Source organism: Nycticebus coucang, chromosome 14, assembly GCF_027406575.1.
Source record: "Nycticebus coucang isolate mNycCou1 chromosome 14, mNycCou1.pri, whole genome shotgun sequence".
In the NCBI taxonomy this organism is placed as follows: domain Eukaryota; kingdom Metazoa; phylum Chordata; class Mammalia; order Primates; family Lorisidae; genus Nycticebus; species Nycticebus coucang.
Genome location: NC_069793.1, coordinates 6,073,945 through 6,095,438, shown reverse-complemented (window position 1 = coordinate 6,095,438; position 21,494 = coordinate 6,073,945). Strand labels below are relative to the sequence as shown.

At 52.3% G+C, this 21,494-nt stretch overlaps 1 protein-coding gene across 9 annotated transcripts in view; it reads right to left on the bottom strand.

Moving 5' to 3' along the window:
• ANO1 (anoctamin 1) overlaps positions 1 to 20,768 on the bottom strand; it is a 177,276-nt gene extending 156,508 nt beyond the window's left edge. For 2 of the 9 annotated variants that reach the window (XM_053560134.1, XM_053560136.1), the window contains exon 1: positions 5,516 to 5,973. In XM_053560134.1, the coding sequence (XP_053416109.1) occupies positions 5,516 to 5,573 (58 nt within the window). In that variant the 5' untranslated portion in view covers positions 5,574 to 5,973. Of the gene's footprint in view, positions 1 to 5,515; positions 5,982 to 20,611 lie in introns of those variants that run through there. The other 7 variants (XM_053560128.1, XM_053560132.1, XM_053560129.1 and 4 more) reach the window with 7 other exon arrangements.
• Positions 20,769 to 21,494: the final 726 nt, after the last annotated feature.

Here is a 21,494-nt window from a genome sequence, read left to right as displayed (position 1 = left end):
TCACAGCATCTGACTCTGCTCATTGGGGCACCGTGCTACACTGTATCATAGCATCTGACTCTGCTCATTGGGGCACCGTGCTACACTGTATCACAGCATCTGACTCTGCTCATTGGGGCACTGTGCTACACTGTATCACAGCATCTGACTCTGCTCATTGGGGCACCGTGCTACACTGTATCACAGCGGCTGACTCTGCTCATTGGGGCACCGTGCTACACTGTATCATAGCATCTGACTCTGCTCATTGGGGCACCGTGCTACACTGTATCACAGCATCTGACTCTGCTCATTGGGGCACCGTGCTACACTGTATCATAGCATCTGACTCTGCTCATTGGGGCACCGTGCTGCACTGTATCACAGCATCCGACTCTGCTCATTGGGGCACCGTGCTGCACTGTATCATAGCATCTGACTCTGCTCATTGGGGCACCGTGCTGCACTGTATCACAGCGGCTGACTCTGCTCATTGGGGCACCGTGCTACACTGTATCACAGCGGCTGACTCTGCTCATTGCGGCACCATGCTACACTCTATCACAGCATCTGACTCTGCTCATTGGGGCACCGTGCTACACTGTATCACAGCGGCTGACTCTGCTCATTGGGGCACTGTGCTACACTGTATCATAGCATTTGACTCTGCTCATTGGGGCACTGTGCTACACTGTATCATAGCATTTGACTCTGCTCATTGGGGCACCGTGCTGCACTGTATCATAGCATTTGACTCTGCTCATTGGGGCACCGTGCTGCACTGTATCACAGCATCCGACTCTGCTCATTGGGGCACCGTGCTGCACTGTATCATAGCATCTGACTCTGCTCATTGGGGCACCGTGCTGCACTGTATCACAGCGGCTGACTCTGCTCATTGGGGCACCGTGCTACACTCTATCACAGCATCTGACTCTGCTCATTGGGGCACCGTGCTACACTGTATCACAGCGGCTGACTCTGCTCATTGGGGCACCGTGCTACACTGTATCACAGCGGCTGACTCTGCTCATTGGGGCACCGTGCTACACTGTATCACAGCGGCTGACTCTGCTCATTGGGGAACCGTGCTACACTGTATCACAGCGGCTGACTCTGCTCATTTGTATCCCATCTTCTGGTACAGTGACTACATTGTATCCCCAGCACCTGGTGCTGTAACTGTCCTAAAGGAGATGCATCCCTATCTCCTGAATTAGAATTGAATTATGCATTTGACTGCAGAGATAGAAGATAGTTTCCTTTATTATTTACATTCCAGTAAAGAAGAGAAACTCACTGCATGACCATTTCCACAGAGCATCAGGCACTGTCTACAACTGAGACTTCCCCATAATTGCAGGTGGCATGGGGGTCTCCGGGGCAAGGCCTCCATCCAGACTCTTTATTTAGTGACAGAGGCCAGGGACATGCTCCCCCCCGCACCAGATGGGTCATTCCTACCCCTGCCATCAATAGGGGAATCAGCATCTGGCCTTCAAGTCAGCACTAAGTATCCTGTGAGTGTCCACAGCACAGCTCGTATACACCAGGTGCTCTGAATGATAGCTGGTATGCAGGATCAGTCTAAGCATCAACTTTTATGGTTGCTGTAATTTACATGTTCAAATGCAACCCCCAGTGTAGTTCAACAACTACTGCTGAGGCAACCAGATATTCACATGAAAAAGACTGAAGGAGGACCCCTATCATACTCCATACACCAGAATTAACTCGCAGTGGATTAGTGACCTAAATATAAAAATTAAAACCAGAGGCTTGGCACCTGTAGCTCAGTGGTGAGGGTGCTGGCCATATGCACTGGGGATGCATGGTAGTGTTCTGGTGGGTTCGAACCCAGTCTAGGCCTGCTAAATATCAATGACAACTGCAACAAAAAAATAGCCAGGTTTGTGGCAGACACCTGTAATCCCAGGGGCGAACGAGGGAAGTGGAGGTGCTGTTTAATGGATGCAGAGTTTCTATCTGGGGTGATGACAAAATTTTGGAAATAGTGGTGATGGTTGCACAACAATGTGAATATAGTTAATGCCACTGAAATGTACACTTACAATGATTAAAATGTTAAGGTGTATACTTTACCATAATTTAAAAAACCCCAGAAAACAAGCCACCCTCCCCACCTGTCCTCACCTAAACCTGCTCTGACCTTTCCTTCTTCCAGCTGCTCAATCCAAATCCTTGGAGCCATCCTTGCTGCTTTCCCTATTCTCAGCCCCTGAATCTGATGTGCCCACAGTTTCTGTGGGTTCTACTTTCCAAACAGCCTCAGGACATAGCCTTCCCTGCTCCCCTCACCCAGGTCACAGCATCTCACAGCTGCATCTGCAAGGCCTCTGCCCTGTTCCTTCCATCTGTTCTCCGTAGGGCAGCCAGAGAGATCCTGTCCAAATGTATGTCTGGCCCTTCCTATGATTCTTCTTAGGGAGGGAGTCTCCCAGCCCAAGGGATGATAGTGGCCACAGACTCTGGGACCCTCTGCTCCCTCCCTGCACTCTCCCTGCCTGTCTCCTGGCTGGTCCCTGAACCCACCAGGCACACTCTGAAATCTCTGGATGCTGGGCTTTTGCACCAGCTGTTCCCTCTGCCTGAAATGCTCTTCCCTCACCTCCTTCAGCTGTGTTCCCATGACACCTCTCCAGGGGCTTCCCCAGCGGCCCTACTTACAATGGTCACAACCCCCTTAGATGCCACAGCCTGCTTCCCTGCCCTGCGAAGGGCTAGTGCTTCATCCTCCCTCTGTCCCTCCCTCTCTCCCTTCCTGCCCTCTCCTTCTCTCTTCCTTCCTTCCTTCTTTCCTCCCTTCCTTCCCTCTTCCCTTCTCTCCCTTCCTTCCTTCTTCCCTCTCTTCTTTCCTTCTTCCCTTCTCTCCCTTCCTTCCTTCTTCCCTTCTCCTCCTTTCTTTTCTCCCTCCCTCCCTATGAGCCATACAGGGGGCTGGTTTGCAAGAGGAAGGGATGTCTCAGCCCGGTTTTTGAGGGGTGAGCAGAAGTGAGTTGGGAAGACATGCCCAGAGGAGGATGCTGCAGGCCTCACCCCTCACTCCACCTGCCCTTGTGAGAAGTGCAGACCAGGAGCTACGGGTAAACAGCTTTTTAAAAAGTAACTATGGAACTGTTGGAAGGCATTGGTAACAACCGAGTGCTCCCTGGGACTATGGGCTTAGTGAGAACAAGAAGGACTTAGAGTAAGCTGTAGGACACCTGCAGGATGCTGGGTTTGGCTTCACAACTGGGTTGTATGGACTGAAGTGCATAGTGAGGATGTGAATGATGATAACAGGGGGACAGTGGCCATTCATGCACAGAACAGAGCCAGCTCCTCGGCTATTGACTCATGTCATCCTCTTGACAACCCTCTAGGCTTTACAGAGGGCACAGAGCAGTTAGGTAAGTTGGCCACGGCCACAGGGCTGGGACTCAGACCTGGAAGGTCAGCTCTGGAATCCTGGCTCTCCAGGGCGGCACTGCCCTGCAAACCTTCCCCTCTCAGGGCCGTGGAGCCAGCGTCAGAACAAAAGAGAGACCTCAGAACTCTTTCTGTCCTCCAACTCTATGGCTTTTTTGTTTCCTATTTACTGGCAAATGCCATGGCAACCTCTGGATCTGAATGACATTAAAAGAGCTAAAGAGTGGCATGATGCTCTGGGGCAGAGATTTCCAGCCAGTGTGCCGTGGGAAGATCATAGGTGTGCCACAAAAAATTTTAAAGATCATTAATTAAATTATTTTCGAAAGACATTAAAAGCACAGTAATTATATTCTGATCAACATAATTTAAGGGTGCCACAGAAGTTTAACTATATGTTCAAGTTTGCCAAGAGATGAAAAGGTTGAAAAACACTGCCCCAGAGATTTGGCAAGCCATCTTTGGCATGCCTTGATGTACCTGGTGGCAAACACAGGAATTGAGCCTGGGGCCAGTCGTAGGGTCTCACTTCTGACCTCTCTGATATCCAGAGCAAGACACTACCTACCATGCAGCCCAGAAGCAGGTAAAGGGCCCAGAAGGGCCTGCACTCCAGCAGCGAGGGCTGGGGTGGTCATCTGTCTGTGATGACGGCTCAGATCCCCCATTAAAGAAGGCTCCAGATGCTCACATCTGAGACACAGCCTATGCCCCAGCTTAAAGACCCCATGGACACAAAGTACGGGCCTCCATGGGACACTCTTGTCCACAGGAAACAGTTTCCTTGATTTCAGCTATGTCATTGGGTTACTCTCCCTGAGGGTGCAGGGTAAGAGAAGGGCTGCAGCCTCTGGAGCTGGGCTGAGACATCCCCAGTTCCAGACTTGGTCCCTCCAGTTACCCACAGTGTGGCCTCAGTCTCTTTGTACAGTGGGGCTGATCGTGTCCCCTCCTCAGAGGGTTACAACGAGGCTAAGTGTGTAAAGCACGGCAAACATTGCCCAGAGCTTGGCCGAAGGTTTGTGAACGGTGAGTTTGAGCTCTTGTTCCCAGCTGGTTATTGGGCTGTTTCTACGTGTTTGGTTAAGGAAGCCATCCTGGCCACCGCGCCTGGCCACCGCGCCAGGCCGTGACAGCTGCCCTCTCCACTCGCTGGTTGGCAGGGCCCCCTCTCTCTTTCCCTGAACCTTGACTTTGATGAGGTGCACAACATTGCTTCTAGAAAAAAGCCAAATCTGGCTGCTCAAAAGGCACATGTCAGACTAAGTTCCTCCATGGGAACCCAAAAAGAAAAAAGGGGAGGAAGGGAGGGAGCGCGAACAAGAAGGAGGCTTCCCATGCTATAGTTAGCAGCCCCGGGTTGGCGGTGGCGTCCTGATTGCAGGGCGCGGAATCCCAACCAGGGCGCTTCACCAGGGCGAGAGCTGAGTAATTAAAGGAAACCAGCCGCGTGTTGTTGCCCCGTCGCTACCCCACGCTGAGGCTCATTTAATAACCTGTGAACTGGGAGAGGAAAAATCATCCAAGAAACATTGCCTGGGTCATTTATTTTAAAATTATTAGTATAAAAATATCCCAGACGGTGATTTATGCGCAGGGAGCGGCCGAGGAACTCGGGGACTCTCCTCCCCGTCTCTCGTCCAAGCCTCATTTGTCTCCGGGCTGTATAAGTTCCTCAGCAGTATTTCCATTATGATTTCAAGTCATAGTAGTTACTTTATATCGCAAATAAATCTCCAGAATAGCACGGAAATATTATGCGTATTAATAGCGCCTGTAAAAACATCCGAAACCCTCGCATCCGCTGGGTCACGCTCCCCCGGGATCGGAGCAGCCCCGCGGGCCCAGCGGCCGCCCCCAGCCCCTGCCCGGCCTGGCGCTGTGTCTGTCATCTGCTGGTGCCCCGTCGACCTGCCACCGACAAAGGCCCTCCCCTCTCGTCTTCCCCCGGGAGCCGCGCGGACAGTCCCCGCCACCAGACGGGGGTCCCTGCTTCCTCGTCCTCAAGCGTCCCTCAGTCCCCGGTGCGCCGTGGTCCCCCGGCGTCCCAGATGCAGCTGCAGCGGCGCTTACTGTCCTACGCCCCCTTGCCGTCATTGATACTCACGGGCTGCGGGGTCTTCCTCCGGGGACAGCCCCTCCAGGCCGATGTCGCCCTTCTGCATGTCGCAGCGCGGTTCCCTGCCTGGGTCTGGTGCGTCCTGGGCGCTCGGGGTCCCGGAGCGGGAACAACGAAGTCACCTCTCGAGGTCTGCGGCGGCTCTCCCAGGGCCAGGGTCCGAGCCCAGCTCGGCAGGGGACAGTCCCCCTCCTCCCCAGAGGCAGGACGCGAAGCCGCGCGCCAAAGCCAAAGTTGGCTGCCCTCGCGCACCGCCGCGCACTCCTCCCCCTCGGCTTTTGGGTCCGGGGGTCCCGGCGGCCTCCCCGCCCTCCTGAAGGTTACCTGCGGACACCGCCCTTGACCCGCCCCGCGCGCCTCCCCCGTGGCCACCGGGTCACGGAGCTAGCGAGTGAGCGAGCGGGACGCTGGGGACTAGGAGCAGCCCCGAGCTGGGCCCGCGGTCCCGGCCCGCCCCCGGCCTCCCGCTGCGCGGGGCGCGTCTCCACCGGCTCCGCCGGACCGTCTTATCAGTCCGAGGGGGCAGTGGGGCCCTGAGCGGCTCGCGAGGTGCCCTTGGCCAGGGCCCCAGGGAAAGGCATTGACTAAGGGGGGCCGTGGACGCAGCCAGGCGCGGCTTTGGACACAAGTGGTCCCACATCTGTAGAGTGCCCTGGCCCCCTCCCTCAGGCGGCAGGACCCTAATCAATTACTGTCAGTTTGTCAGACGAGAGGGCTGTAGCCAGAGGTGGAAAGGAGCTGGAGGTTACAGTGCAGTGCAGGGCCTGACCTTGAACGGAGAGATCTTCGCCCCACCCCCATCCCCAGCCTATGCGGAATTTAGGAATCTACCCAAAGAGCGAACTGCCCCGAAGTAGAAATAAAATCCTGTTATTTGATGATTAACCAAGCTAAGAGAGTTTGGTCAGGGGACACCCAGGGGTCCAGGCAGGGGCTCTCACTCACATCCCTGGCCCTCATTCCTTTCCACCTCAGGGCCCTCCCCGCAGCCGGGCTCAGGGCAGGGAGCCAGCAGGGACCACTCTTCAGCCCTGCCATGTTTAGAAACCAAGGTCTGGCAATTCAGCATCCTCCAGACAGCAGAGGTGTGGGCACCCGGGGAGGGCGTGGAGAACGGTGGTGATGGCGCCTCTCTGTGTATCTACAAACCTCACTCCTGTGACATCTCCAGATAAATACAATAAATTCAGAGGTGGATCATCATAAACAAAACATTGAGCTGCTCCCTGCCCACAGGAGGGGCTGTGGTGGACCCAGCCAGAGGCCTGAACTTTTGTAAGGTCATCTGACAATTTCTGCACGTCAAAGGAGTGGCCTGGGGCCCATGGATCACCTGCTAAGGCAGCACCACAAGGAGTCCAGCTTCGGCTGGACCCTGGGGAAGACAGACCCAGCCACCCCTTGGGGGACAGACCATGTGCACACGGATGTGGAAGGGATGAGGGTGGAGTGTGAACAGCCCTCCCTGGTCCCTGCCGGCCTGCTGGGATTGGTACCCAATGACACTGCCCTGGGTGGAAAATGGTGAGAGCAGCAAAACCACAAAGAAATGTTTCCTGCTGGGTTCCCCTTCCCTGCCCCTTGCAAGCACTGTACACGGTGTAAAAAGGGAAGGAGATTCAAGGCAGGAGCCTCAAGGAGGCAGTAGTATCATCTCATTCAGTCTGGACTGAGAATCTGGGGGACGCTGCACCTGGTGGGACTTCTTATTGTGGACAGAAGGCACCCAGTGGAGAGCTTGCCAAGAGGCCCCAAGACACACGTGCTACGTACCCCACACGCCTGCCCCAGGAGGGCACCATCATCGTCACAGAGCTTCTCCCTCTCACCAGTGCTGTGCATGAGTCCAGATAAAAACTCATTTTTCTTGGAAGACTCTGATAGCCAATATGATACATAGCAATTGCTCAGTTATGTAAATACAGAGAAAATTTTAGAATTCTTACCCCTGGAATGATGAACTGTAAGCCAAAAGGCTCGGGGTGGGGGGGGAGTAAATACCTACTGAGACTATTTTTAACTGCCATTGTTTACCTTTTGGGGACTATTGTATATTTAGCCAGCTTTAAAATGCACATTATTTAATGCATTATTATTAGCAGAAATATGTTAAACAGCCATTAATAGATGTTGATTCATTCCTATTGAAGCCACTTTTTCTTTTTTTCATTTTCTTGGCTCCAATTAAGTTGGGTGCAGATAAAACCCTTCAGCTGTGCCCAACATACCCAAAAATGCCAGTCCACAGACCCAGACGTTTAACAAGATATTTTAGTAAATACCTGAACCAACTCATTTTTAAGAAGATTGGTCTCAGCTGCTATTTTGGTAAATGTTGTCACAAGAGAGTGATGCCAGGCTGGACTGCCCATGTGGCCCACATAGGGATGGGGTGGCCTGGAAGAGAAATATCCAGAGCCCCCCAGTTCAGTTCCAGGGAGCACTATGCTGCAGCCCCTCTGAAACTAAAGACCAGGGAGATATTTATGTCCCACAGAGCGGGCAAGTGGCCTGCCTTGGGGAGGTGGCACTCCTGTCATTACAACACACAGCCATCATTACAGACTACAGTAATCACGGCACACAATGCTTATAATTACAGAAAATGGTTTCCCTTTTCGGCAAGGCTGTGAGGCAGAGAAGGCTGCTTTTGGTGAGGCTGGGGCCAGTGCTCATCCTGAGGGCTCGGCCCCAGTCTAAAATAGGCCTTGCTGGGTGAGGCCCTGGCCCCACTGGGACAAGCTCAAGTCCCTGAGCTTGCAGCTGACTCACCAAAGCCACCAGCAGCAGCAGCGGCAGCACCAAGGTCTTCCCTGCTCCCAAATGCTGCTCAGCCTCAAGAGATGTCAGAGACCAGAGCTGATAGGTGACAGTCACACCACCTGTGGCCACATACCTCTCAGTGCATCACCTACTCAGGTGACACGCACATTGTCACACACACCCCACCTCTACTGCCACTTGTCATCAGAACACATACAAGTCATGGGTCACTTAAATGCTGATTTCTCACAGGCTGGGGAGGCTGTTTCCAGTTCCATTTGGCTTTGAGGACCTATGATGGGGAGGACCCTTACTCAGGTTGGTGGGGGAATGGGAGGCACTTACCGAGGAGGTAAGCAAGGGGAGGGGGAAGTGAGTGGAGCCCAGGGCCTCAGCAGTTGAACAGAGAGGGGCCCCAATCATGTCTTGGACAAGTTACTTCTCAGCACCTTGGTTTGTGCACCTGTAAAATGGGCCTCGGTAATACCCTGTTTCCCCGAAAATAAGACATCCTCTGAAAATAAGACCTACTTACAGGAACGATAAGACATCCCCTGAAAATAAGACCTAGCGCATCTTTGGGAGCACACCTTAAAATAAGACACTGTCTTATTTTCGGGGAAACAGGGTAGCTGTTGTGGAACTGGGACAAGAATCCAACTCCCAGCCCAGAACCTGGTGCATCGTAGGGATTATAGGGCACCATTGCCTGGGTCATCCTTAGCTCAGTCAGACAGGGTGACATGGTGGAAGGCTGATGTGCCAGCCAGCTCCTAAGGAGCAGATTAGAGCCGGTAGTGTCCCCTGACTTGGGGCCAGTGGGGTAGATTTTCCAGGTGGAGGGTAACTTTAGGGGGTTCTGGCAGAGTCTGGGTGGAGACCCAGAGATGGGGGAGCACCAGGGCAGGGACGGGAACAGGTGAGCCTGGGGAGTGGGCTGGCTAGTTAGGGGGGCCCTGGTGGCCGCTCTGGGCAGGGCTAGTAGGGACGTCTTTTTAATTAAAAAAAAATGATTGAGGTGACATTTCCGTAACATAAAATTAACCATTTAAAAATGCTCAATTTAGAGGCATTTGTACCTTCACGATGTTGAGCAACACATTTCTGTCTAGTTCCAGAATATTCTATCACTCCAGAGTAAAAGTAGAAACTCCTGCCCTGCCCCAGCCTCTGACAATCCCCGGGACCCTGGGTTCATCTGGTGTGGGTATTTCACATAAACGGAGTCATCTGTCATATGGTCTTTTGTGTCTGGCTTCCGTCAGCATTTTGAGGCTCCTCCACACCACAGCAGGCATCTGAACTTCGTTTCTCTTCCTGGCTGAATAGTACCCACGGTACGGCTGAACTACAACCTATTTATCCGTTTGCTCATTGACAGACATTTGGCCTGTTTCCGATGGGTCCTTAGAAGGGATTAGAGGTGGGCACAGGGCGGGGTGGGACTGGCAGAGGGCTCAGTGGCTGTGCCCGCCTGAGAGCAGGAGGCCCGAGTCGGCTTCAGCTGGGGAACTTCCCCCACCCGGCCTCTCGGCAGCTGCTCACTGCTGATATGGGGGCTCCCCACATATCAGCACCGGGGGACGAGTGACACCGGGGTCGTATAGCTGAAGCCATTTCCCTCCCTCAGCTTGGCTTGCAGAGGGGCCCTCAGACAGACAAGCTGTCCGCCTGTGCTTCTCTTAGGAAAGTCTGTTTATTTAACAAACACTTAGAGAGCACTTACTGTGTGCCAGGCCCCGTTCCAAACGCTTTATAAATATCAGCTCATCGGATCTGTGTGGCAGCTCTCTATGGCACATGCGACTATCATTCCTACTTTACAGAGGAGGAGTCTGAGGCTCAGAGAGGTAAAGTTCCTTGCCTGAGGTCACACAGTAGTAACTGGGAGAGCTGGGACTGAAATCTGGACATCCTGGCCCCAGAGTCCGCTCTCACTGCTGTGCTGTGAAGTAGAAACCGGCGTTTCCCCAGCATTGGCCAGGCCAGCTCCACATCCCTAATTTGAACTGGATTCTCAATCTTCCTGTGTCATGATTTATTTTACATATTTCTTTAATCCAGCTCCTGATTTCAAATGTTTTATTTTTTTAGTTGTGGAAAAATATACATAGCATAGATTTTTTTATCATTTTGACCACTAAATGTGTAGCTCAGCGGCACGAGCACATTCGCGGGGCTGTGCAGTCGTCGTGGCCACCATCCACCACCAGATCTCTTCATCTCGTAAAACTGAAAACAGCTCCCACTTAACACCAGGGACCCCCCACCCCATCCCTGGCACCCACCATTCTATCTTCTGTCCCCACGCATTTGACTCCTCCAGGGACCCAAGTGGAACCGTGAAGTATCAGTCTGTTTTGTGTGTAGCTTATTTAACTCAGCATAATGTCCTCAAGGTTCATCCGTGTGTTAGCACGTACCAGAATTTTCTTCCGTTTTTAGGGCTTGTCAAAATTCATTTTTAAAGAACCCAGTATCATTACTGGAAGTGGAAAATAAGAATCATTCACCATAAACAGACCGTAGTTGAGTAAAGCCCAATAGAAATACCATAATGTTGGCTGGGCGTGGGGGCTCCCGTCTGCAATCCCACCACTCTGGGAGGCCCAGCTGGGTGGATCTCATGAGCTCAGGCCAGACCCTGTCTCTACTAAAAATGGAAAAATTAGCTGGGCTTCATGGTGGGTGCCTGTAGTCCCAGCTACTCCCTGAGCCCAGGAGTCTGAGGTTGCTGTGAGCTAGGCTGCCATCACAGCACTCTAGCCTGGGCAACAGAATGAGACTCCGGTCTAAAGAAACCAAACCAAACAAACAAACAAGACCCCACTAATGTGCGTTTCTACCTAGAAACACTGGGAAGCCCTGAGTCCCATCCTGCACTATGTCTGGGTAAGTGCAGTGGTGCAGAGGGCCACGCACAGGACCTGCCCAGCCCCAAAAAGACTCCAAGAGAAGTCAAAGTCTAGTGCTGCAACTCCCTGATTGGCAGGTCTCTCTGAGGCACCTCAAATCAGTTCCCTGTGCACCTGAAAGAGTTTTGCAGAATGCTAGCAGCTGGGCTGCTGCCTTTGGTGGGGGAAAAGGCAATAGCTTCTGTGTTACACAGGTTCTGTGAGCTGACACTGTGAGCCCCCCATTTGTTACCTGGCTGTTAAGAGGCTGGGAGGTGGCCCTAGGCTCAGAGATGTTGGCCTTGCAAGACAGCCAGAAGGACATACTTTTGTTATTTTTATCTGTCTTCCCTAAAGCACACAGGTGTGGATTATTCTTTCCATTTACGGCTGAAGAAACTGACCCAGAGAGGGAGAATGACTTGCCCAAGTCCACACAGCAGAATTTGGATTCAAACTTAGGCCAAACTGATTCTAGAAATTTCTAGAACTCTTTCTGCAGTACCATATTGATCTTCCATTTATCTCTCTGGAATTTGGAATTAGCATGGATGGACACAATGTACCAGTTGCAACACATTATTACCAGGAATAATAAGAAAGATATAGAAATAATAGGAAAACATCCCATATTCAGTCCCCGTAATTTACCACATTCAAAATCTGGGCTCTGGGTTCCTTGACCGCTCCTCCACCTTCCATTTCTTTGTTTGTTTGCAGCACTGAGGCCAGTGAAAGGCCTCTGGATGGACTCAGCAAGGAAACTTCCAGGTCTGACTAACATTTAGTGGCCTGTTTACCCCTGGAGGCTGCCTGAGGTGCTCAAGGTTTTGGAATTAAATGGACTCTAATTAATGGCACAAATATTTATGCTTAATATTCAATCAAAGAAAACACAGCCTTAATAACAGTGTTATTTACTCTGTAAATAACACTGATGCCAAGGCTCCTGGCATAAAGCAGAGGCGAGATTACGAACTATAAATATGTTTCTAAGTTATTCGAAGATGGTAGATTCATAAAGTCCCTTCTATAATTGAATGCACGTGGCTTGTCTCCTGGAAAGGTCACAGGAATATTCAATCAGTCCGGAATAGAGCTATCGGGCTTTCATTCAGGAGTCGATGGGAAGATGCCTCTTAAGAGAAGCGAAACTCCACACCCAGTGTAGTTTAAAAATAGGGCAATCAAGGAGGGCTGCAATCACCTGGTGAGTCTGCGTCTCAGGCTGGAGACTTCTGAGGTGCTTTGCCAACAAAAACATTCATCATTTTCTTCTGAGCAGAGGTGGCAGCCTGGTAAAATGACCCATAGGGTGGCCGGGAATGTCACCACTTCCAAGAACCAGGGGGCAAAGCCCAAAGTCACTCAGGCTCCTTTGCATAAGGGAGCAGAGTTTTCCCCAAGTGCCTCTCCTTCTTCTTTAACATGGGCTTCAGAGATGTCAGTTTTCAGGTCAAGCTGCCCCATGGGCCAGGCCTCTTTTCCAGAGGGCCCTCAGCAACCCTGAGTGATCCTTTGGGAAGCTTTCCTTGGCCCTTATCAGCCACAGCATACAAATGATAACAGCTCTCAGAGAGAACTGCTCATAAACCCTCCTTGGAGAGGGGAGATAACACTTTCCCAGACACTTGGAGGGAATCTGAGAAGGAAAGGCAAACCCAGACCTCAGATGTCTCCAAAGGGCTCAGCCCATTGAGACTTTCCGCCCACGATGCTCTGGGACGTGGGTCTCGGGTGCACAGAACCATGGCGCTGCCTTGTCTCAGGGGACAGCCCTGGTTCCTTTGTCCTTGAAAACAGGGAGGGTAAATCCGTGTCCCCAGGCCACCTGATGACACATTTAATTTACAAATCACACTCTCAGAGACTCAACCATAGCCTAGCCCTCAGAACAGGTCTGCCGGCCATATTCCCAGCAGCAGGCTGCCCTGTCACTCCTTGTCAGCTGCACAGGCAGTGGGCTGGGGGTAGTCTCCCTGACCCCAACCCACTTGCTGGTCGATCTGTTAGATCACTGCCAGCTGGAGCACAGCAGGCCTCTCTCTCAGTTAGCAGCACGCCTGGGTTCACAGGCCAGCACTGTGGGCAGGGAGCACAAGGCCTGGGCAGGACTTTTCATGGTTTGGAACCTGACTGTTTGCAGCATGTAGACCATTTCCATGGTCTTTGAATGTGGCAGTGGGAACTGGCACCCCCCAGCTGGGACTGCACACACAGAACATGAGTCTTGTGTTGTCACCTGCACCAGAGTTGGTTTGACAAGTTGAGTGATGCTGATGGGCTACATCTGGCCCCTCTTTTAACTTCAGTCTAAAAGATTCCCATCATCTCTGGTGAGCAGGGTGGCTGCCTTCCACGAACAGGGAATCATCTCCTGCTCTGAAGAAGCCCCTGTGGTTCTTAGTGAGCCCTGGGAGGGTATTCCCTGCACTCCTAGGGAGGGTGTGGTGAGCACTGATCTTGTTGGGGAAGGGACCCAGCACCTCACTCCCCTTTCCACTGGGGAATCCCCCCACTGGGTGTCTTATTGGTGGGGATAGAGCCCACTCTATGGATGGATGTGAAGTCTGCAGCTCCATCTCCCTGCAACTGGGCTGTAGTCATGTGACCCAACCTTGGCCAATCAGATGCTCTTGTGAGTGGCTCAGCTTCTGGACACGTGAGGGTGAGCCCTGATCCTCTGGGTGCTATCCAGCCGCTGTGGCAGCCACGTGTATTGCCAGGGCTGTCTTGCAGCAGTGTGTATGTGAGGGGTGGACACTTGTGCTTCCCACTCACTGCCGTCCCAGGCTGCCCTTGTTCTGCCTCTCACAGAGCCTTCCATCCCATTCTTTTTCAGATAGGAACCAGACTCCATTTTTGTTGCTTGGAGTCAGGAACCCCGATCTATAGTGCAGAGCTGGTAGTTCTGCCCAGAGGCTGTTGGTCACAGACATCTTCCTTCTGAGTGATGGGCATGGCCTGTTTGCATGGACACTGTAATTGTAATGGCTTGGGCCTCCCTCCTAGAACTAAGAGGCTCAGAGATGCCTTGAAGAGGTGCTCTGAGCGAATGCTTAGGGCACCATGCCACCCACAGGTGGGCCCCACGTGCCTGGATCCTGGTGTCAGGGATAAGGACATGTAGTTCTGCTGGGTAAGAGACTAGTGATTCACACCCACCTGCCTCAACCAGCTCAGCCGTCTTGGGCAAACGCCCTTTTCCTTTCTGTGTCTCAGTCTCCTTATCTGTAAGGTGCACATCCATTCTGGGGCCTACCCTAATGTTCGCCATGGATAGAAAGTGACCAAAAACAGGGGAACAGTCTGCCTTGCCCACAGTAACCATCTATAACTGCTGAATATTATTATTATTATTATTATTCTTGAGACAGAGTCTCACTCATTCACCCTTGGCAGAGTGCCGCAGCATCACAGCTCACAGCAACCCCAAACTATTGGGCTCAAGGGATCCTCTTACCTCAGCCTCCTGAGTAGCTGGGACTATAGGCACCTGCCACAATGCCCGGCTATTTGTAGAGACCAGGTCTTGCTCTGGCTCAGTCTGGTCTCGAACCCATAAGCTCAGGCAATCCACCTGCCTTGGCCTCCCAGAGTGCTGGAATTACAGGTGCCAGCCACCACTCCCAGATCCCAAATATTATTTTATTTTATTTTTTTTGTAGAGACAGAGTCTCACTGTACCACCCTGGGTAGAGTGCCGTGGCGTCACACAGCTCACAGCAACCTCTAACTCTTGGGCTTACGCAATTCTCTTGCCTCAGCCTCCCAAGCAGCTGGGGCTACAGGCGCCCGCCACAACGCCCGGCTATTTTTTTTTTTTTCTGTTGCAGATTGGCCGGGGCTGGGTTTGAATCCACCACCCTCAGCATATGGGGCCGGTGCCCTACTCACTGAGCCACAGGCGCCGCCCCCAAATATTATTTTTAATATCTCACTTTCCAAACCTTATTTTTCCTGCCCTGACTTCTTCATTATGAACTTCTGAATTATTTTATTTTTTGAGGCATTCTTAATCCTTTGGTAAGCTACCTCACAATCCTTTTAGAACAAGATGGAATGTAGACGCATGTGATAAAATAGGCTATGGCTTCCCATCCTGCCTCGGAAGAATAATTCCCTCAACTTGCTAGACGGGGGGATTAAATGGATTACTCATCTTGAATAGAGTCTTTCAGGGCCAGTAGAAAATATTTAGAAAAGTTGAAGACGTCAGTCAACGAGCATTAATTGAGCGTTCAGAAAGGCCTACGTGCTGAGGATACAGTGATTTTTTAAATAAAAATTCTGCTATTGTAGAAATTGTTTATGGGGGAGAAAGAGAATAAACGAATGCATCGTGCTGGATGGCCAGGAGGGCTCACGGGCAAATGAAGGAAGGTGAAGAGACAGAGAGTGGTCAGATGCCGGGGGGCGGGGGAGGGATAGCCACGCAAGGGCCCGACAGGTGGCCTGTCGCTCACACACCACGCTCAGCTCTCTCAGCAGCGCTGGTGGAGGCTGCAGGTGCAGGGCTGTTTTATGACCTGTGTCGTCAGGCACAAGCCCAGTATATGAGGATACAGTGTATTTACACATGAAGTACAGACTGAAAGCAGCAAAGACGATCCGATAGGTCCAGGAATCGTTTTACAGCTCCAGGAAGATGATACACAGGAGGTTAATTATAGCACTCGACCGTTTCCAAAGGGGAAACACACACAGCAGTGTGTGCGTGCTCACACTCACCCAGGAAATGAGCAGTTCCATTGTGAGGCGCTTGCTGCAGGGCTGAGTCAGTGTCCCTGCCTGTGCATTTGCAGCAGCCCTTGCAATCAGCCAAAGGACTGTGTGTTCACTTAAAAAACAGCGTGGGCACACACAGCTAATTCTGCACACGCAGACTGAGATGCTGCTGGTGTTTCCAAGCATGGCCTGTGGGGCGAGCACCCCGGCATGCTAGGCCAGTTTCTCTGAACTTGCCTTTGCTTTTTTATTTGATGGGAGTCATCCTCCCAAAGTAGTCGTGTCTGGTTCTCTGCACGGTAGGTAAGGATGGCTCAGTGGGGTGAAAGTCACCTCTTTGAGATCTGAGACAGGAGGGGGTCACAGGCACACAGGGGGGAGCAAAGCTAACTCTGCGTTAATCGGCAGCCCCCTACTGGGGCTCTGCAAATGCAGTCCCCTCCTGCAACCCAAACTATGGTCTGGGAAGCAGTCAGGGAAGCAGCCAGTGGGGAAAGGCTGGGTATCTGAAAAAGGAAAAAGGAGAAGAAAGAAGGGGAGGAGAAAGCAAAAGAAAAGACAAAAAGGAAAAGATATTTTCTTTTCCTTTTCTTCTTCTTTTTTTTTTTTTTTTGATGTCATCTTAGCTCACAGCAACCTCAACCCTTGCCTCAAGCAATCCTCCCGCCTCAGCCTCCTGAGTAGCTGAGACTAAAGGCACCTGCCACAATGTCCGGCAAGTTGTTCTATTTTTATTAGAGAGGCGGTCTTACTCTTGCTCAGGCTAGTCTCAAACTCCTGAACTCAAGCAATCCTCCTGCTATGGCTTCCCAGAATGCTAGGATTACAGGTGTGAGCCCATGTGCCCGACCTTCTTTGTCTTTTTCTTAATAAGAAATTTCCCTAGTTTTTTAGTCGACATGTGACTACCTAGAACCCAAACTGCATGTCCTGGCCTCTCTTGCAGCTAGGTGTGGCCATGGGACTAAATTTAAACCAGTAGAAATGAGTGAAAATATATTGGCAACCTTCAGGAAGAGAGAGTACACTTCTTTGCCCTTTCTCTTTCCTGCTGGGTGGAATATAGATCTGATGGTTTGAGCTTGAGCAGCCATCTTGGGCCATGAGGTAGATGCCTGGGTGGAGCATGGTAGAGCAGCCTGGGAGAAGAGCCCTGGACTTCTGATGACTACATGAAACCCCTGCCAGCCCTGGAATCCTGGAATGCCCACCTCTCAACTTCTTTCATATGAGAGATAATGACTTCCACCTTTTTAAAGGTAGCATGTCTGCTTCTTGCTGCTGAATCCACAGAGGCCTTCCCTTGGTTCCCTCTCCCTGCCAGGTGACCGTTGAACTCCTCCCTCATCATAACAGAGATGAGCAAACAGCCCCAGAGACAAGGAGTGACCTTCCGAGATCACAGAGTTCCTCTTATATAACACTTCACTTTGGACCTTTATGAAATAATTGCTAAAGCAAATAACCCCTGTGTCCAGAGTGCCAGCCAAGGCCTTGGCCTCTTGAATGTTTCCTGATAGGATATTCACATGAAGACTGATCGATGAGGCTGGTGACCCTCTGAAGGTCTTCACCCCCATGGTGTGTACCAACCAAGCTCTGTCCTTACTTCCCGGTGGCTGAGATGCAGACCCCAGGGCTGTGGGTCCCCCAGCCCTGAACTGGGCAGCTGGGTGTGCTGGTTCTGTAAAGCTCTGGTTAGGCTTTGCATGCATAGCATCACCATCTTGGGGTGTCCTCAGGAGAAAGGACTTCAGGCTTTCTTCCTTTCCTCCCTCCTTCCCTGCCTATCTTCCTATTTGTTTGCATTTCCTGTTAACAGAGATTTTCTTGGAAATCCTGAGAATACCACACCCCCTTCTGAAGGTAGTAATTCCCCTCCCTCCCTCAGAGACCCTTCTCTGACTGGTGAGGGGCGACCTGATTCATCCTGGCCATTCTCCTGCCATCTGGGTGAGGATGGCAAGAGAATGGCCGGGATGAAGCTCCCAAGCTGCCTCTTTCTCCTTCCCTAAGAACCCAGAGGAGGATTTCACAACTTGTCCTCTCGGGGAAAAAAGAGACACGATTTCCCAGCAGAGTCAGATACTGAGGTTCTCCATCTAAAGAGGAAATGGAGGCTGTAGCCAGAGGGAGGCCTTTCCCATCTCTGGCATCAGACAGTCAGAGGGAGGCCTTTCCCATCTCTGGCATCAGACAGTGGATGTCACCAGGAACAATGCTGCCATGTGTAACCCTTCCTCACAGGCGTCTCATACCCATGTTCCAGATGAGGCAGCTGAGAGCTGAAGGATAGAGCCGTGTCTCAGATCAGGTCCTATGATCTTCTGACCATACTTCTCAGCCTCCACCCTGTCCCTACCCATGGCCTTGAAAGAGAAATCTGGGGCCTTTGGTGGCAGCTGGAGAAGGGGCATGGCTCATCTCTGGCAGCTGTGTTCTCTAGCCCTTGTCAGGGACCCTTCCTATGGCTCCCACACCCCTTGCCATGGCTGTCCAACATCCTGGAGTGGAGCCCACTTCCATTCAGGCAGCAGGCACCAGGAAAGACCACGGCTAACCTCATTTATACTAGAGTGTGACTGACTAATTAATGCACATCTAAGTACCTTATCAAAGGCTCTGAGAGTCTAGAGCTTGGTGACAAGGGAATGAAGATCTAAGAATGCAGTATCTAATGACATGACAAGGAGCCCTCCCAAGACTCCCTCAAGTTACAGCCCCTGTGCTACCAGTATGTGATCAAGGCCAGGTCTAAAGTCCACGGGCTGTGCAGTTGGCATAGGAGTATCACTCACCACAGCTCTTAGACAGAATGCTGCCCAAGAAGGCTCCGGGAGAAGTGAAGACTGGCATCTGAGCCCCCACGTCCCTGGAGGTTCAGACTTTGTGTAAAGGGCTCAAACAGCCTAGGGAGGGACTTTGTCAGAGGAATGAGTGATGCCACCATGTCTCCCTCTTCCATATTTTGGTGTGGCTGTCTGAGGGCCACTGAAGAGGAAATGGGTCCTTGGACAATCTCAGTTCAGGGATCTCAAAAATTTGGCACTAATTTGGAGTCATTTGAGGCTCCTTTGTAAACATTTCGTTGCTCAATTCACATTCCTTCTCCCGCTGTCTCAGCTCTCTGACACTTTGAGAACAAACCAAAAATAAAAATTAGTCCTTTTTCAGCTACTTTATTCAGTTTTGCAAATCCTTGCTTTGTCCCCCTCTACCCTTCAAACTTCCTTCCAGTGGAGGCCAGAGAGGCCAGAGATGGAGGTCATTCCTGGGGGATGGTCCAGCTTTGGCACAAAGTAACCCCTGGGGAGGCAGCTCCCCCGGGGCTCCGACCTTCCTCAGGGGAGCACAGAGCAGGAGCCACTAAGCAAGGCCTTCTCCCTTGTTGCATGGGAGGGGACATCCCAGCTGAATTCCTGGCGTTCAAGGGGGCGGGCGCCATGGGAAATTGGTCAGCCTCCTCCTCGTCCACCCATTCATTCACTCATAAATGGAGTGAAGTCACTCGCTCACTCAGCACCCGCAGAGGAGGTGGCCCCAAGTGTCCCCCAGCTGGTCTCTGATGCCAGGAAGGCCCTCAGGGAGCCCCATACACTGAGCAGGAGCCCCTCTCTAAGACAAGATTGACGAGATACAGCCTGTCACTTGGCCACCTGACGAGCGGTGTTTATAATAGAATCTGCTCATGTACCAGGGACCCGAGCCCCAGAGAGGGACGTGAGCTCCACACATGGGGAGGAGGGCAGGGCTGCAGCTGGGACCTGGGCTGCTGCATCCTCCGCCTCCTCCGCCTCCTCTGCCTCCTCCTCTTCCTGCACTGGAGGCTCTGGAGCGAGACATCTAGGGTCACTCACAGCCCTCACCCACCCAGCTGTGTGACCCTCAGGCAAACGGCTTAATTTCTCTGGGCCTCAGTTTTACTCTTGGGTAAAATGGGGTCATTAAAACATTTAGTAGGTGCCAGGCCCTGTGCTTAGAGCCCCAGCCATGTCCTTACCCAAAGTCCTCTGGGTAGATGCTACGTATTATTAGCCCCTCTCACTGATGACATTTCAGAGAGGTGTGGCAGCCTGTCGTAGGTAGTCCGGCTGGCAAATGAGAGGTCTGAGATGGAACACAGAGGATGTGGCCCCAAAGCCTTCAGTCATCACCAGAACCAACCTTGTAGGACCCCGGGGAGCTCAGATGTGTCATGGGCCAAAGACTCTGCTCAGAGCTGGTACACGGGAAATGTAAGACACGCACAGTGTAACCACAACAGAGGGAGGAGGGCTGCACCCTCAGGGGACACTGGGCACCACGTGGAAACATTTGGGGGTTGTTACAACAGGGTGTGGGGGCATCACTGACGCTGCTAACTGTTCCGCAATACACAGGACAGCCTCCCACGACAAAGAATTATCCAGCCCCTGATGTCAACAGTGCCAAGGCTGTGAAACCCTGCAGTTGGTGGTTACTGCTCTTAGGAAGCCACCTGCATTGGCCAGCCCAGTGCCAGGGCCTGCCTGCCCTGGGGCACCTCTCCTGCCCTCTCCCAGCTGGGCTGGGCTGGACACTGCGTGGAAGTTGGCTCCCTGGGTCCACCATACCCTCTGCAGAAAAAAAGAGGGACAGAGTGGGTGTCACGCCCAGGTGGGCAGGCTGTGAGTGACAGCTCCCTTGCCCCTGCTCCCCAAACCCAAGCCCCCATCCTTACTGGCCAGCAGGGGGTCCAGCGCTGTCTCCTCCATCACAGTCCTCCCCCACGTGCCGGCTTCAGGCTTCCCAGGGGCAGGTGTGAATGCCAGGACACCCCACCCCGGCTGCTGGAATCTCAGGCAAGGTGGCAGCAGCCGCTCCCAAGGGAGCAGAATTTGCAAAATGAGTCAGCTGGCAGGAAGGTTCAAAGCCAAGTGCTGCATGTGGGTTAATCATTACGCCCAAGACACTTCCCTGGGATCCCAATGGACCCCAAGGGCAGGGCCTTTTCAGCCTTTCCCAGGGTCATGGGTGACCTCTGGTCAGCTTAACTGGCCACTGACAGCAAGGGTCAGCATCCAAGAACCCTCTGTCCCTCCATCCATGTGGCTTCAGTTCTGGAAAGCTTGGGGCATTGAAGGAGAGTAGCATATTTCACAGCCCTCACTGACTCCTGACCTGTCACTCTGCCACCCTTCCCCCCGAGCACGTCCTCTGTTCCTCCCGCTATGCCAGGCACTTGACATCACCTCCTGGGATATTCTCACCAACCCTGCAAACAAGAGTTGCATTTCTTCATTGCCTGGGGAGGTGGCAAGGCTCTGGGAGGAGACCTCCAGCCACCAAAGAACAGAGAGTCAGAGCGAGCTCATTCTTTCCTTGGGGGCTCTGTATCTTCAGAGGATACGCACAGTTCACCACTGCAGCTGCTCTACAGGGCTGTCGTGAGCATTAAATGAGGTAACGCAGGTGGAGTGCTGAGGATGAGTCCCAGCACACAGCAGGTGCTCATTGAGCGCAGGCTGTTGGTCATGTCCCTGGGTGGTCTCAGAAGGGCAGGGACGCCTGCCTGCCATGTCAGTGCCTGGCTGGGGCCAGGGAGGCGCTGCTGGATGAGCGAT